The sequence below is a fragment of the Aspergillus piperis genome (assembly GCF_003184755.1).
Source record: "Aspergillus piperis CBS 112811 unplaced genomic scaffold BO85scaffold_16, whole genome shotgun sequence".
Lineage (NCBI taxonomy): Eukaryota > Fungi > Ascomycota > Eurotiomycetes > Eurotiales > Aspergillaceae > Aspergillus > Aspergillus piperis.
In genome coordinates this window covers 312,453-326,524 of record NW_020291606.1, presented here as the reverse complement: position 1 = coordinate 326,524, position 14,072 = coordinate 312,453, and the positions used below count along the sequence as shown (strand labels likewise).

General features: G+C 51.7%; 6 protein-coding genes across 6 annotated transcripts; 2 read left to right on the top strand and 4 right to left on the bottom strand.

The window, feature by feature from the left end:
- Window position 1: 1 nt before the first annotated feature.
- BO85DRAFT_451581 (uncharacterized protein) lies at window positions 2-1,020 on the bottom strand. Its single transcript, XM_025660620.1, has 2 exons — window positions 230-1,020; window positions 2-167 (listed from the first exon to the last, which is right to left on the bottom strand). The coding sequence occupies exons 1-2, from the start codon at window positions 743-745 to the stop codon at window positions 117-119; spliced, it is 567 nt and encodes a 188-aa protein (XP_025513163.1). The 5' UTR covers window positions 746-1,020; the 3' UTR covers window positions 2-116.
- Window positions 1,021-1,116: 96 nt separating this feature from the next.
- On the bottom strand, window positions 1,117-3,000 carry BO85DRAFT_451580 (cytochrome P450). Its single transcript, XM_025660619.1, has 3 exons — window positions 2,619-3,000; window positions 1,714-2,563; window positions 1,117-1,664 (listed from the first exon to the last, which is right to left on the bottom strand). The coding sequence occupies exons 1-3, from the start codon at window positions 2,930-2,932 to the stop codon at window positions 1,218-1,220; spliced, it is 1,611 nt and encodes a 536-aa protein (XP_025513162.1). The 5' UTR covers window positions 2,933-3,000; the 3' UTR covers window positions 1,117-1,217.
- A 398-nt stretch (window positions 3,001-3,398) lies between these two features.
- BO85DRAFT_470577 (NACHT domain protein) lies at window positions 3,399-7,858 on the top strand (the record flags this gene model as incomplete). The annotated part of the gene is made up of 12 exons (XM_025662409.1): window positions 3,399-3,995; window positions 4,070-5,688; window positions 5,719-5,743; window positions 5,780-5,876; window positions 5,907-6,187; window positions 6,221-6,641; window positions 6,678-6,890; window positions 6,927-7,091; window positions 7,125-7,473; window positions 7,513-7,601; window positions 7,638-7,765; window positions 7,796-7,858. The coding sequence occupies exons 1-12, from the start codon at window positions 3,678-3,680 to the stop codon at window positions 7,856-7,858; spliced, it is 3,768 nt and encodes a 1,255-aa protein (XP_025513161.1). The 5' UTR covers window positions 3,399-3,677.
- Window positions 7,859-8,058: 200 nt separating this feature from the next.
- BO85DRAFT_470576 (putative Golgi reassembly stacking protein) lies at window positions 8,059-9,383 on the bottom strand. Its single transcript, XM_025662408.1, has 3 exons — window positions 9,124-9,383; window positions 8,974-9,057; window positions 8,059-8,921 (listed from the first exon to the last, which is right to left on the bottom strand). Exons 1-3 carry the CDS (start codon window positions 9,295-9,297, stop codon window positions 8,139-8,141), a joined length of 1,041 nt encoding a protein of 346 aa, XP_025513160.1. The 5' UTR covers window positions 9,298-9,383; the 3' UTR covers window positions 8,059-8,138.
- A 112-nt stretch (window positions 9,384-9,495) lies between these two features.
- BO85DRAFT_470575 (RNA methyltransferase) lies at window positions 9,496-10,719 on the top strand. The gene is made up of 4 exons (XM_025662407.1): window positions 9,496-9,601; window positions 9,664-9,762; window positions 9,817-10,109; window positions 10,173-10,719. Exons 1-4 carry the CDS (start codon window positions 9,516-9,518, stop codon window positions 10,415-10,417), a joined length of 723 nt encoding a protein of 240 aa, XP_025513159.1. The 5' UTR covers window positions 9,496-9,515; the 3' UTR covers window positions 10,418-10,719.
- On the bottom strand, window positions 10,651-13,081 carry BO85DRAFT_498986 (kinesin light chain; the record flags this gene model as incomplete). Its single annotated transcript, XM_025664045.1, has 2 exons — window positions 12,020-13,081; window positions 10,651-11,947 (listed from the first exon to the last, which is right to left on the bottom strand). The coding sequence occupies exons 1-2, from the start codon at window positions 13,015-13,017 to the stop codon at window positions 10,651-10,653; spliced, it is 2,295 nt and encodes a 764-aa protein (XP_025513158.1). The 5' UTR covers window positions 13,018-13,081.
- Between the last annotated feature and the right edge of the window lie 991 nt (window positions 13,082-14,072).

Sequence of the window (14,072 nt, the reverse complement as noted above, 5' to 3'; positions counted from 1 at the left end):
AGTATCATACCACACCCGCACAACCTCATCCATCAAAATCCCTAACATCCACAAAACACACTTACACACTCTCCGCCCTACTACTCTCCTCCACCTCCCCCTTCTCCACCCACATCTCATCTCCCTTCTTCTCTTCCTTCTTCCCTCCAACCATCATCAACCCACACCTAAAGTAACAAAATTAGCCAACAACCCAACAAACCCATCCGAATCACAGATTCCAACTTACAAAACCGCTGCTCCAATCCAACCAACCCACCCCACTACCAAACCCGGCAACCCCCCTCCCATCATCCCTATAAACCAGACTCTCCTCGCCCAGACTCTCATCTAAATAGACAGTAACACGCGGGCCCACGTCCCCAAAGGACATCTTTCTGGTAGCCAGGATGACCGTGAAGGCGAGGAGACTTGTCGTGAGAAGGAGGGTTGCGAGGGATGTAAGTGCCTTTTGGATCCATGAGGGGTTGCTGCTGTTGCTGCCGTTTGACTTTGTGAAGAATCTAGGGAAGAGGAAGTAGATCGTGATGAATGTGAGGCAGGTCAGGATCGTCGTGAAGATATGGTAGGATGTTGTGGCGATGATGGCGGTGTCGTGGATGATGACCTTGGGCACGAGGGATGTAGCGGTGTGCGCGAGGTGGAGGTAGGTCGTTAGGGTGTAGGTTGTTAGGGAAAAGGAGGTGAGGAGGAGGAGGGTGGTGAGGAGGGATGTGAGTGTGGTTGGGAGGTGGGGAGGGGACATTGTGGTTATGTGTGTGTGTGGGTTGATGCTGTCGATGGGGTTGGATGGGTGTAGTTGAGGGGGAAGATGGGTTGATATTTATCCTATGGTGTTTCTCTACTAGTTGGTCTGGATGGTTGGTGGAAGTAGTCTAAGCTACAGACATCGGAAATTTATCAGTGGTTGATCAGGGTCTTGTTAGGACCGGTGCACCAAATTGAGCTTACGGTGGTGATGGTGGACGAAGATGGGAGAGGAGAGAGAGGAGAGAGTCAAAGAGACTAGTATGTTTTGAGGGGGAGTTTGCGAGTATTCGGATGCTCGGGCGTATGATTGGCCAATACCCATAGAGGAGTAGAGTGCCGAACCCGTGAAGAGGATGACAATGGTGGGAGATTGCTATCTTATCGATCTTATTCGTTTAGGGTATGATTAATTGTTTGTGTTGGATTGGCTTACTGGTAGATATCGACATATGCATTTGTCAAGATAATCAGGCTGGCACCCACCGCAACTGTACCTCCCGGAGCTCCCTCACCTGCAGCGTCAACTTTGATATCGAGTCCTCCATCTGCTGCTGCAGTTTTCCTTTCTGCATCGGCTCGCACCGCGCGTGCCGGAACAGCGTCGCCATCGTCCCCACAAATTCCACCTCCGACATCTTCATGCCCGGACATATTCTGGGCCCTCCCGACCACGGAATGAACGTGCCCTTCGCCGGGGTCACCACTTGACCGGCGTCGTCGATCCACCGCGTGGGCCGGAACTCATCCACGTCCGTTCCCCAGACATTTGGGTCCCGGTGGATGCTCTGCTGCGAGATAAACACGTCCATCGGGGGCATCAGCACGTGTGTGCCGTCCGCATCGGCGATCTGCTGCGTCGTGGCCACACAGCGTGTGGAGTGGAGAACAGGTGTGAAGAGACGGAGGGTTTCATACTGACAGGGTTAGCAGTTATTCCTTACTGCTCTATATTGAATCACATACCATGACAGCCAGCATTCGTGGGCATTGAGCAAACACATCGTATCCCCAAGACGAAACATCGGCGTCCAACTGAGACAACTCCTCCCGCACCCAGTCCTGCCACTGGGGATACTGTGCGAGGAACATCACAGCATATCCCATTGTGTTGGCTGTCGTGTCGAAGCCAGCGGCGGTAAAGAGAAAGAGATTGCCGCTGATTTCTGCCTCTGACAGAAACAGCTTCGCAGAGCTCTCCGTTCCATGTTGCGCATATCGCACCAGCATATCTAGCAGATTGTGGCGCTTTTTAGGCACCTCACTCGATTTAGTGTTGCGCTCCTCGCCCAAAATCTCTCTGACATATTCCGGCACCTTTAACATCTGGCGACCCAGTTGACGAATCGACTCGGGCATGAATGGCATCACTTTCAGCGAGTTTGGGATTAAGACCGCCTCCACGAACCGGTCCGTGACCATAGCAATCGTCTTGAAGTACGAGACTCTGGCGTCCTGCCAGTCCTGCCCCAGAGTCTCGACAAAGTCAGGTGACCATGGCTGGTTCTGTCCGTACCCAGCTTGGCCGAGAACGTTGATGGCGATACTACGAAGCCCGGTCAAGGTCTCGCCGCCAGGATGCTGCAGGAGATACTCAAGCATAGCACGGGCCTGGCGACAGGCCTCTTCCCACACCTCACCCATGATGGCTTCGTTGAGCTGGGGAGCGATGATGCGCCTCTGGCGTTTCCAGTCTTCACCATTGGATTGAATTAAGGTTGGTCCGAAAAAGCCCATGAATTTGGCTACGACGTCGGGCTGGTCGAAATCCTTGCGTCGCTGCAAGACGGTTGCGCCTACGGTCGGGTCGGCGATCCTATATGGGAGTCAGAACGATGTCAAAACAAATGTACAAGGGAACGATGGACTACCATAGTGAGCACTCATCAGGCGAGACAATAACAAAAATCTTGCCATAACGACGATGCATAGCATTCTTGTGACGAAACTCCCAGCCGTGGATGTGGATGTCCAGATGTTCGTAGAGCCATGTGGGAAAATAGCGCTTCAGCTGTACTTGAAAGGTCGGACCCACGATCTGCCAGAGCGAGTGGCGCGTGAACAAAGGGGTCACGACTAGAGGATATCCGCTGCGACGACCGATGATGTAGAAGCGGATAAAGGAGAGAAGTTTGTAGAGGAGATAGATTCCGGCCAGGATGGCCAGGGCGGTGCGCAGCCTCATCTCCGCCATTGCCGACCGGGCTGACGGCGTTAGGAAGCTGCAGGGGAAAGGAGAATGCAAATAGTGAGACACAACGGTGGTTCCGGAAAGGGTCAGCGACAATGACAGCTGAGCTACTTATATGTGCATGAATCAGAGGCGGTCAAATTAACTCAAAGGAAAGCGTGTCAGCACTAAGCTTGACTGGTGGGAATCCTGGTGTGGTTCCTGCTATGGGATGGGTCAGATCTTAGTACCTGATGGGTATTTTCTTTGTCCAGATCACGACTATCTTCCCAGGAGAGCCCAATTACTGGCTTACTATGTATACAGGATCAGGGTTGCAATAGTTGGAGCAGCGGTGGGTTGGCCAATCGAAAGATGCGCATTATTAGTATCAGGGCTGGTTCCGCGATCGGGTTATCCACCTCGACCAGTCGTACTTACTCTCTCTCACATAGTACTACCCATCGATCATCCATCAATCCTTCATCAACAAGAAGACTGGTTTAATTTGACGAGAGATCCCTCAATCTCGACTACTAGTACTCAGTAGTAGTATTTCGATTCCACGATGACAGCTGAAATCTGCTGTGATTGGCCATCTTTAGTGGCGGCACCAGCACTGCCTTCCTTCCTCCATCACCACAGCCTTGCGTGTCTTCCTGGCTCACCATCTTCATCCATCCTTCTCTAAACCCACCACAGCCTGTTCATCCCTGCTGAAGTGGTCTATGTATCGTCACTCTTCTCGCAGCTCGGGTCCATGATGGCGACCGCTCTCACCAAAGCTGCGAGACTGAAACCCGAAGTTCGTCTGGGACAGGCTATCTCCGAATTTCAAGCCGACTGCTCATCACGGGAGAAGGCCACCCTGCGATCATACCAGGCAGCTGGAATTCCACCAAGTATCCGTGATGTGATGCAGTTGACTGCGGAGATTAATCGATCGGCTGGCCTTCAAGGACGATGTTTCGGGTCGCGGCTAACAAACATTCTTCAGGCGGTGCAGGAGTTTGCTGCACTTGGGGACATCGTCCTGGGCGCCTCGCAGAGCCTCCTGGCCTGTGGCATCTGGGCTTTGGTACGCCTGTCACTTCTTGTAGGTCTTCAACACCACATACGTTGGTCGGGGGAAGCCTCTGATGTCCTTTCCAGTCCATCGTCAAGTACTCGACCTATTTTGAACAGCTATCCGACATGCTCATGGCCGTGGGCCGCTCTGCACCTCGTTACCAACTGATGGGTGCTGTCTATCCCAAATCCCAACGGCTTGGAACATCAATGCTGGAATACTTCATCACCGTTGTGCAGCTATGTCATCATGTCATGAAGCTGAGCCGGAAGACAGCCTTCGGCCAGTGGGCTTCTACTTTGACGGCTTCTCTGAAAGGCTACCAATCCGACCTTGAACTCTGGGCCACCGCCATCAAAGAAGAAGTGAACTTACTTATGGTACAGCAATTATCCCTAGAAGCTGAGGATAATTCATGGTTCAGGTCTCAGATCACTAAACGCTTCGAATCTCAATCGTACGCAAGAAAGCTGAGGGTGCGCCAGCGGGTAATGGATGCTTGTTCTACGTATGACTATGAACAGGACTGGAAGCGGATCCGCAAGCTTGGTACTACGACTATTCTGGAGACCTCGGCTGTGTACAAGCACTGCAAAGCCCCACAAGATCCACAAGGGCTACGATCGCGTACACTCGTGTGCATAGGCAAGCTAGGATCGGGAAAGTCCGTCGTTCTGGCGAATATGGTGGATGACCTCAATTTGGATGTACGAAGGAAGGCAGTAGTGGCGTACTTTTTCTGCCAGCATGATTCGACGCAAAGTCTGGCTCCCAAAACAGTAATAGGGTCCTTAGCGCGACAACTGTTGCAATCGGCAAATGACTTCGATGCTGCACGCGATTTTCTCAGAGACAAGCGTTCTCTTGAGGTTGACGATATTGTGACTTTGCTAAAGCATCTACTGCCGACGCAGTTCGAGGCCTTTTTCGTCCTTGATGGCTTGATGCACTGCGATGCGGAAGCGCGACAAGTCATTCTGACATCTTTACTGGAGATCCAGGAATTTATCAAGCTGTCACTGTGTGTGTCTGTTAGGCCAGAGCCCGCTGGCTCTTTACAGGAACTAAATCAGCTTCCGAACCGGCAGTTTCTCTCCGTGGAAGATAACAAATCCGACATCGACGCTTTCATTAACACCGAGTTGGAGAGATGTCTTAAAGCCGAAAAGCTTGTAATAAACGACCCTGCCCTTATTCTCGAGATCCGGGATAGCCTTTCTCAAGGAGCCCAGGGAATGTTTCTGTGGGCGTCTCTGCAGATAGAAGCCCTGTGTCTGGAGAGAACAGACGCTGATGTGCGAGATGCCATTGCAAATCTGCCTAAAGATCTGTCGGCATTATACACCACGATATTGAGAAAATCAAGCGTCTCCGGTGCCACGTATCAATCCAAGATTCTGGATTTGGTTGCGATCGCATGCAGGCCACTGACCACAGAGGAAATGACAGAAGCCCTTGGTGTCATTCCTTGGAAGACATCTTGGGACCCCGCGAGGAGATTGAATGACATGCATGCAACATTAAGCTGCTGTGGGAGCCTGCTTACTGTGGATGAAGAAAGTTCGAGTATTCGAGTAGTGCATCATAGTGTGAAAACATATTTATTCGACCAAACCGGAGGAGGTCTTGATGCGAATCGTGCAAATCAAACCATGGCAGAGATTATCGTCACCTACCTGAATTATGATGTGTTCTCTAGGCAGTTGTCGACAGTGAAGGCACCTAAAGTTAGCTCCAGCTCGGTGACAGCAGCGGTGGTCAGCTCGACGGTTCCCGCTCGTCGCCAATCCCAGAGCTTTGCATTGAAGCTGCTGAGATTGAGGAAGAGCAATGATAAGGATGTTGGATATAGTCTAATGCAATACCTGAAAGCCTCCAGGGCAACTGACAGTGTGCCTTGGGCCCTCTACCAATATGCAGTGGAATGGTGGCAGGAGCATATTTGGTGTCTTGACCCCGATACGCCAAATCTACACAAGCTACTGATAAACCTATTGGAGGCGCATGGCTATGACAAACCGGACTCATTTGGCCAGACGCCCCTATCCCATGCCTGCCAGTGGGGCAGTCTGGGTCTTGTTGACTGGCTCCTCGTCCATGGTGCTCTCCATACTGACGATCTTTCCGGACATTCCCCGCTCTTCTGGGCCATCAATGGGAGACATATCGCTGTTGTTGAGTCCCTGTTGCAGAGTGCTGTTGTGCATCCTAATGTGGTAGGTCCGTCAAGAAAGTCACCTCTCACATCTGCAATACTCATGAGAGATGTCGAAATGACCAAATGCTTTCTTGGCTGTGACCGGGTAGATCGGAACCAAAGGGATCCCGACGGCTATACCCCCCTAATAGCCGCTACGCTCCTCAATTTTGTGCAAGCGATCCCAATGTTTCTGTCGGGCCCGCACACCGATATCTTTGCCGTGGCTCCATCTGGAGACTCGGCCTTTCATATTGCTGCCGCTAATCAGAGCCATACGAAGGTTTTCAATCTTCTTTTCGAACAAGCGCGGCTAGAGGAGAAGGGCTCTCAATCAGTGTTGACCGCCAACACAAAAGGAAAGACGCCATTATGGCTAGCAGCCGCAAATGGGAACCTCGAAGTTATTCAGTCAGTTTGCCAGTACCAGAACATTAACCTGGACGTGCCCAATCCTCGTGGGAAAACGCCCTTCTGGGTTGCGGCCTGGAAAGGCTACATAGGAATCGTCATTTGCCTTGCGAACACGAGTCGTGTGGATATAAACCATCTAGACAAAGCTGGCCTTTCTGCACTATGGGCAGCGGTGTTCAACGACCACGAAGACGTAGTTCAAGCCATGATTACTATGAAGGGTCTCGACCCGGACCGCAGCGGAGTTGGAGCGGGCACCCCGCTGGAAACAGCCATCCTTATGGGCAAGGTTAGTATGGTCAGGCTACTGGCTGGGCTCGATAAAACAGACATCAATCGGCAAGCCCAGGATGACATGACGCCCTTGCAGCTAGCAGCCCACGAAGGATGCGAGGAGATTGTGGCAATGCTCGTCTCTAACCGTCGGATAATCCATAATCGGAGGGGACATCACGGCGTAACACCACTGTGGACAGCTGCGAGCCGTGGCCACAGTGGCATTGTCAGGGTCCTGGCTAATGCGAAAGGAATCGATCTGAACTTCCCACGCATGCATGGCGATACAGCGCTTGGGATAGCGGCATTTAAGGGACACGTGGAAGTAGTCCAGATCCTGATCTCCACCGGCCAAGTCGATCTCAACCGCAAGGATCAGAACGGCACAACGCCACTGTGGGCCGCTGCGGATAATGGTCATACTAAGATTGTTAACATCCTTGCAAGCACTGATGGGGTCGATGTGGAATGCCCCAACGCGACAGGTACTACGCCGCTCTGGAGAGCTGCATCGAAAGGCTACTATCACATTGTCCAGGCTCTGGTAAATACTGGCCGAGTGGATATCAATAGTGTGGATGTTGATGGTACAGCACCCCTGTCTGCGGCCATGGCAAAAGCATATGATGATATTGTAAGATTCTCGATCGACATCGGCGTGGATTTGAATGGCACATCCCCTGTATACAATTCTCACACAGAGCAGACACCTCTGTGGATTGCCTCCTGTAATGGGCGCACAAGCGTCGTGAAGATGCTGGTAGCTTGCCCTGGCATCCAGCTCAACCAGCGCGATAGAGAGGGGTATACTCCGCTAGGGATTGCGGCGAAGATGGGCCATGCGAGCATTGTGGCCATTTTGGCCAGTATTCCAGGGGTGGAACTGTTTCAAGTGGATAGAGACCGCCAAAGCGCCTTGGAGATTGCACGGCAGGCCGGCCATGAAGCTGTGGTCAATGTGCTCAAGTCACTAGATCACACATAAGTGTTGGGATAACGCTTGAGCCTGTTTGATCGGGTACCCTTGCTATATGGCTAATCTGCAAGACTGCAGATGGATCACCGTGACTGAATGTCGAGATGAACGTGGGCTAAGTCACGCCTTGATCGGAATTGGGAATGAGAAATCACTAGATATCGCTTTCCTGATGCAGCAGTGCAATAGTGGCCTAATTACTGGGTAATAATGCATAACAGGATTTATTAGGCCATCATAATAACCGATCTTCATGACTACTGTACACAATTGATCTCTTAGCCCTAGTCTATTGGGCAGCCGCTGGCGCCGGACTGCCCGAGCTAGGCGGTGACCGCACCCCAGCCTTGGGCGGAGGCGGTAGCGGCGTTCCCCTGCGGGACGGCGCAAAGTCCTGCTCCTTGCTCTTCTGCTCGCCCTCCGCAAAGTAGTCATCAAACGACACAGCCGCAGCTGACCCGGTATGACGCGTCTTATGCCGACGACCCGCAGACGAGTGACTAGCGGGTGACGCCGCCAGATTTCTCGGAGGTCCCGACAACGGCGGAGGAGAGGTCATATTCGCCGGGACGAGGAAATGCCCAGATGGCGGGGGTCCCTGACCCAGAGCTTCCACTACCGGCGCGGATGAGCCGTCATCCCGCGTCTCGAAGACGACCTCACCGGGTCCCTCGACTTCCTCGCCCAACCCAACCGGCAACCGGTGTAGTGCTCCGAAGCCCAATTCCGCACCGAGCGCTCCTTCCCCTCCCCAACCCCGTGTCGGCACCAGCTCGACCTCGCGCACCACGTCAAACTCGCTGTTGTATACCCATAGGACTAGTGTACGGTTCAAGTGGTCTTCGACGAGTTCCCCGAGTGCTGACTCCCCGCGTAATGTCCCGCTCGGAGTGCCGATGATGTAGTCGGAGTGTGGAAGGAGACCTGCGCGGTAGGCGGGGCTGAGTGGAGATGGAATCGACAGGACGTGCCAGATATTTTGGGTGGAGGAGAGGGGGGCCAGTTGGAGCGCCAGGCCCAGATCGGGGTTGGATGCGGGGACAGGGATGGAGACGGTGTGTGTTTTTTGGCCCTTCATGATGGTATTAGCATATCGTAAAGGAGGTTATTGGGTGTGTTTGTACCTTGGCACTCCAGACTTCAAAGGTCACGCTGGATCCGGCGCAGTTGCGCACTTCCGTAGCGAAGAGGTTGGGGTCTGGGTCCTCCTGATAAGGTAGTTAGTTCAGCCCACGCATAGAGACAGCTCTGTCTGAGGAGTCGTGTCGACTCACTATTAACCGCCCATTAATCCCGACAATGAAATCGAACCACGGCTCCAGAGGGAGCTCCGCATCCTTGTTGCGGAGGACCTGGAAGCCAAACGCGTTATCACTGGTGCTTTGGGCCCGCGCCTGTCGGGTAGGCTCGGCATCCAAGCCAATAAACCGATTCAGAGCCCCGAACATGTCTGCTGCGAAGGAGGGGGGTATATGTTTGTGGGGAGAGAGGATGGGAGCATTGGGCAGTGCGGAGGAAAGCCAGATGCGCAACGTGGAGAGCTGCCCGGAAGTGCAAACATTGCAAACACCGGTTATCGCTTATCGCAATGGCTGATATCGTCGCGATGCGATTGCGCTCCGCCTTCAGCTTCAGTCCTTGATCAACTTCCATTTATACTGCGATCATGGCTCGGGACCCTACCGTGGAGGTTCCTCCTCCAGAGGTACATCATTATAATGATCTTGGCGAGGTGCCGTGGGATATTCAGAAGTAATATCATCATCCCTCGTCCATACGCTGCGGAACCGAAATCGACTAACACTGCGGAACAGCTACTGGGCGCAACGCTACAAGATCTTCTCCAAGTATGATGAGGGAGTCTGGTTGACAGATGATGCCTGGTTTGGTGTAACACCTGAGCCAGTGGCAAAGTGCGTCTTCTCTTCTCCATCAATAGGAGCTAGGCAACTAACACATCAATGCAGCAAAATCGCAGAACATATGGCCCAGTCCGCCCCCGCAGGACGCAGCATCCTGGTAGATGCATTCGCCGGCGCGGGCGGCAACTCCATCGCTTTCGCGCTGTCCGGTAGATGGAAGCGCGTCTACGCTATCGAGAAGAATCCCGCTGTCCTGCAGTGCGCTAAACACAACGCCAAGATTTACGGCGTCGCGGACAAGATCACCTGGTTTGAGGGTGATTGTTTCGAAATTATCAAGAATCAGCTGAAGGATCTAGCACCGTATAGTGTCTTGTTTGCTAGTCCGCCATGGGGAGGTATGTGCCCATATTTTCTTTTCAACCTTATAGGCGTCTTGGGAGCCAGCTGATCTGTTATAGGCCCCGGGTATCGCTCTGACACGGTGTTCAACCTGAGTACTATGGAGCCGTACTCCCTCGCAAAACTATACAAAGAGTACTCCATGTTTACAGAACACATGGTTCTGTATCTTCCTCGGACATCGGACGTCAAGCAGATGGCCAAGGTTGTCAAGGAGGGTCAAAAGTCAGTGGTTATGCATTATTGCATGGAGGGTGCTAGCAAGGCGTTGTGTGTTTATTATGGTGGCTTTAATCTTGAATAATGATGCTCACATTGATATCCTTTTCTTTCTCTTCTTTTGCTCATACTTCTGTCCCATTCTATTCTTCTATCGGACAATCTTCCCAACATTGCTTGGGGTCCTCGGATGCCGTTAATTGTACAGTACCGTTCCCAGTATCTATGTCATGCCCCATTCTCTTTCCGATTTCGCCAGTTTGCTGGCTTTGGCTATGCTAATGCAGTACCATCTGTATGCTACATGCATCTCGGATCTCATGTCCCCAGGCTATGGGACAATGTATTCGTCCCCTGCAAACGCAGTCCCTCTTCCTCTGCTCCACTCTTATCACCACCCGAGCTGACACGTATGTTCCACTGCGCGTGGACTGCCATAACATGAAGTTCATGAAGTAGGAATTCAGCATGTTGTACGTATAGTCTCCGATGTTTCTCGTTGATATCGTCATCATTCAGAACCTCACCCAGCCGTTCTGCTGCCTTGTGCGTGTAAAGTTCCATGAGGTCCTGACTCCTCAACCACTGCCGAGCTGCTAGATGCACCAGACGATGCATGGCTATGCACTTATCACTTGGTCGGATAGTAATGAATGAATAGGCTTTTAGAAGCCCAAGGGCTTCAACCATCTTTCTTCTCGACACTGGTCGTGGAAGAAACGATTCCGGTATACTTTGCTGGCCGAGACAGGCCAATAGTGAGAGGTACTCGGAAGCAAGCGGATCGAGTCTCTCGATTTGACGAAACGAGGCAAACCAAGTCAGGACTATTGGATTGACGGAAGTCTCGTAGCGCCCATCGGCCTGAAAATCTTCACTCAGAAGCTCCACAACGTCTTCTTCCTGCTCATGGAGAAGCATCAGATAGTCATATACTCCTATCTCATTTTCGTTCATGTATGCCGCGGCTTGTGTAATAGCCTGTGGAAGGAAGGCTAATTGTTTGACGAGATAGGTCGCGGCGTCTTTATCTTCGACTAGGTCTTGTTGGATCAAGGACTTCTCCAGTAGTCCCACTCCGGCCGCTTCATCGAGATCTCCCACATGTATCACATCATGCGATGCAAGCTTCACGGCTAATTTCCGGTTGCGAGTAGTGAAGATAATACGACCGTGCCTGTTGGAAGGAAGGAGTTCCTTGAGAGGTGCAGTTGTACCGCTGCCGTTCATCCACATGTCCATGTCATCGGCGCCATCGAAGATCAATACCCACTCCTCGCCCGCCTGGCATAGGTATTCTTTGAGTCGATCCTTCACCTCTTCTGGCTTGATATACTGGATCCCCAGCTGTTGCGCAATGGCTATACAAGCTTGATCGATAGCTTCGTCACTGGTGCTTGGTATCCAGAATACTGAGCATTCAGCATCATGTTCGTGCATAAGATAGGCCAGCTCCAGCGCTAATTGCGTCTTACCGATGCCTCCTAATCCAGTAACAGCGAGTCGTCTTGGTCCTTCCGATGCTGTAAGTAAGCTCCATAAATGTTCGACCTCATCTGTGCGGCCCAAAAAGCGTGGATTTCGTGTAAACGGGACCATGAAGTGGTGAGTATTACTGGTGTCCAAAAGGCCTATGGAACGAGAAAGTCAGTAAGTACGAAGCACAACCAGGAGCTCCTCAGTTTACTCACTTTCCTGTGCCTGGGGTGTCCAGTGTTCTAGGAAAGCCTTTGCGGTCGAGGCAGCAGTCGCTGCAGCGTAGGCTTGCCATAACTTGCTTTTGTGACTATCCGCATAATCGCACACACCTTTGATTATGAGCGATGGCAGACATTCCCACACCCCTGCTCCCTCCATCTCGAAGCCAATGACCTTGTCTCTTTTGATGATATTATCACGGTGCTTGCCAGACTTCATTACTGTATTGGCGGAGGCGACTGGCCCAACATGAATAGAAACCTTGTTCGCTTCAGAAGGATTGCGAATACGCATTACAGTGCCCTTGCCACAGCCGAGAGAATAACAATCACTTTCCAATGCATCTTCGCAGATGTCATCTAGCGAGCTACCTTTCAAGCAGCAGCAATCTAGATCAGGGTCATGCTCGCGATGTTTGTGAAGATGAGAACTTTCAAAAAGGACATCATCAATGCCAGGGTGGTTCCACCTTTTCTCGGTGTGGTTGAGAACCTCAAGATAGTGTAACAACTGAGACTGAAGAGCAGCCCGAGCAGAGGGTGTTCCCAAGCGACCAAGTAGGGTTCGAATCTCGCGATTGGGCCTTCCAGGCCTGTCATGGACCGAGTGCTCTCCACCAAATTCGTATGTAACGAGACTGTCACTGACGACAACGTCACCGAGGAAGATATCCTGACTTTTCGAAGATTTCGGAGCGCCTCCGCATATACCAACAACCAGAGCAAGTTGAACGCCCGTGTAGCTTATTCTCAGGCTCAAGGCGACACTCGCCGCGCTAGTTTTGCCCATTCCGGGCATATAGCATAGCACGACATTGTGCTTGCCGACCCGTCCGTTAACATACCAATTTGCATCTCCCTGCTGCTTTCTATAGTGCTTGCAGAGTCGATCATACGTTTCGTCGAAAAGCGCTTCGACGGCGTTTGCCTCTAAGGGAAGAGCGCAAATGATCGCGATTATAAAATCGTCACGGCTTTGGGGGCGCATTTGGCCTCGGTGCTAACGATTAAGCAAGCCCACCCTATATCAAATACTCAAAGCATGATATTTTATTCTTAAGAAGCCGACAGTTATCCATTCTGATTGTTGGGGGTAGGAGACTGTGACCTGAGCCTCGTCGTTGCATCCGCCAACCACATGGCTGCAATACGCGCCGCAGCAGAGGGGTCCTCATGCATGATAGTTGCATCGCAATAGCCTCCCGTAAGCCAGTGGCTCCTCATTCAATAGACAATGTTGATCCTCTCTAGGAGTTAAATAATTAATCATTCACCCGCACGACCCGTGGGATGCCGCGCCTTCATCTCCCCTTCTCTTGCTCACCCAGTATCGTGAAGATCACAGGGCAGATAACAGATGTCGCAGTACCTACACAACATACTCATCAGCCTACCTAAATACAGATGAAGCAGACAAGACAGATGAAGCACCAGCGGTGACCGTATGGGCTATAGGGGAAAGACAGGAATACGTGTCCTGACTTCCAGTCTTCCATGGGTCGAGTCCCACGTAATTCGGTGGCTATTATATACCAAAGCATATCCCTATGAGGCATACACTCGTTCAAATGTGTGCACAGCTTATATTCTCTTTTAGGCTCATTTTCTAGGTGTCGAGCTTTCGCTTTGATGGGCTGCATATGAAATTCAGCAAACCTCCAGATTTTTTTACGTACGTCGGCTATTATAACACTCTATTTACGAATCCCGGAAAGGCCCTGACGCCGTATTCGTTCACTTACACGGTTGCTTGGGGAAGGGTAATGATTCGTACGAAAGGCCAAGGACGGGGGAATAAATAGTTGATCTCATACAGCTAGCCTCGCGGATAGCTGCAGTTGGCAGGATGCTCGACGGCGTTCGTTGCCAGCTGGCATGATGTACGGCCTGCTGTTGGGATAAGCCTTTTCGATAATTGGGTGTAACGCTTACTAGGTCCCCTCTTGTGACAGGAAAAAGCACCTCTAAGTCTCTTTTAATCCAAGTAACATGGCTTTTTGACTGCCCTGTGTTAATGCATGCTAGTGCAAAAGCCCGGTTTCC

Bases quoted from the DNA above. Each gene is read 5' to 3' on its own strand.
- BO85DRAFT_451580 (XM_025660619.1), bottom strand. From the start codon at position 2,932: ATGAGGCTGCGCACCGCCCTGGCCATCCTGGCCGGAATCTATCTCCTC. The intron at 2,564-2,618 runs GTAGTCCATCGT...ACTCCCATATAG, and splicing joins CCTGATGAGTGCTCACTATG to GATCGCCGACCCGACCGTAG. The intron at 1,665-1,713 runs GTATGTGATTCA...TAACCCTGTCAG, and splicing joins CACGAATGCTGGCTGTCATG to TATGAAACCCTCCGTCTCTT.
- BO85DRAFT_470576 (XM_025662408.1), bottom strand. From the start codon at position 9,297: ATGTTCGGGGCTCTGAATCGGTTTATTGGCTTGGATGCCGAGCCTACC. The intron at 9,058-9,123 runs GTGAGTCGACAC...CTACCTTATCAG, and splicing joins GGATTAATGGGCGGTTAATA to GAGGACCCAGACCCCAACCT. The intron at 8,922-8,973 runs GTACAAACACAC...ACCATCATGAAG, and splicing joins TTGAAGTCTGGAGTGCCAAG to GGCCAAAAAACACACACCGT.
- BO85DRAFT_470575 (XM_025662407.1), top strand. From the start codon at position 9,516: ATGGCTCGGGACCCTACCGTGGAGGTTCCTCCTCCAGAGGTACATCAT. The intron at 9,763-9,816 runs GTGCGTCTTCTC...ACATCAATGCAG, and splicing joins ACACCTGAGCCAGTGGCAAA to CAAAATCGCAGAACATATGG. The intron at 10,110-10,172 runs GTATGTGCCCAT...GATCTGTTATAG, and splicing joins TGCTAGTCCGCCATGGGGAG to GCCCCGGGTATCGCTCTGAC.
- BO85DRAFT_451581 (XM_025660620.1), bottom strand. From the start codon at position 745: ATGTCCCCTCCCCACCTCCCAACCACACTCACATCCCTCCTCACCACC. The intron at 168-229 runs GTAAGTTGGAAT...TTGTTACTTTAG, and splicing joins TGGATTGGAGCAGCGGTTTT to GTGTGGGTTGATGATGGTTG.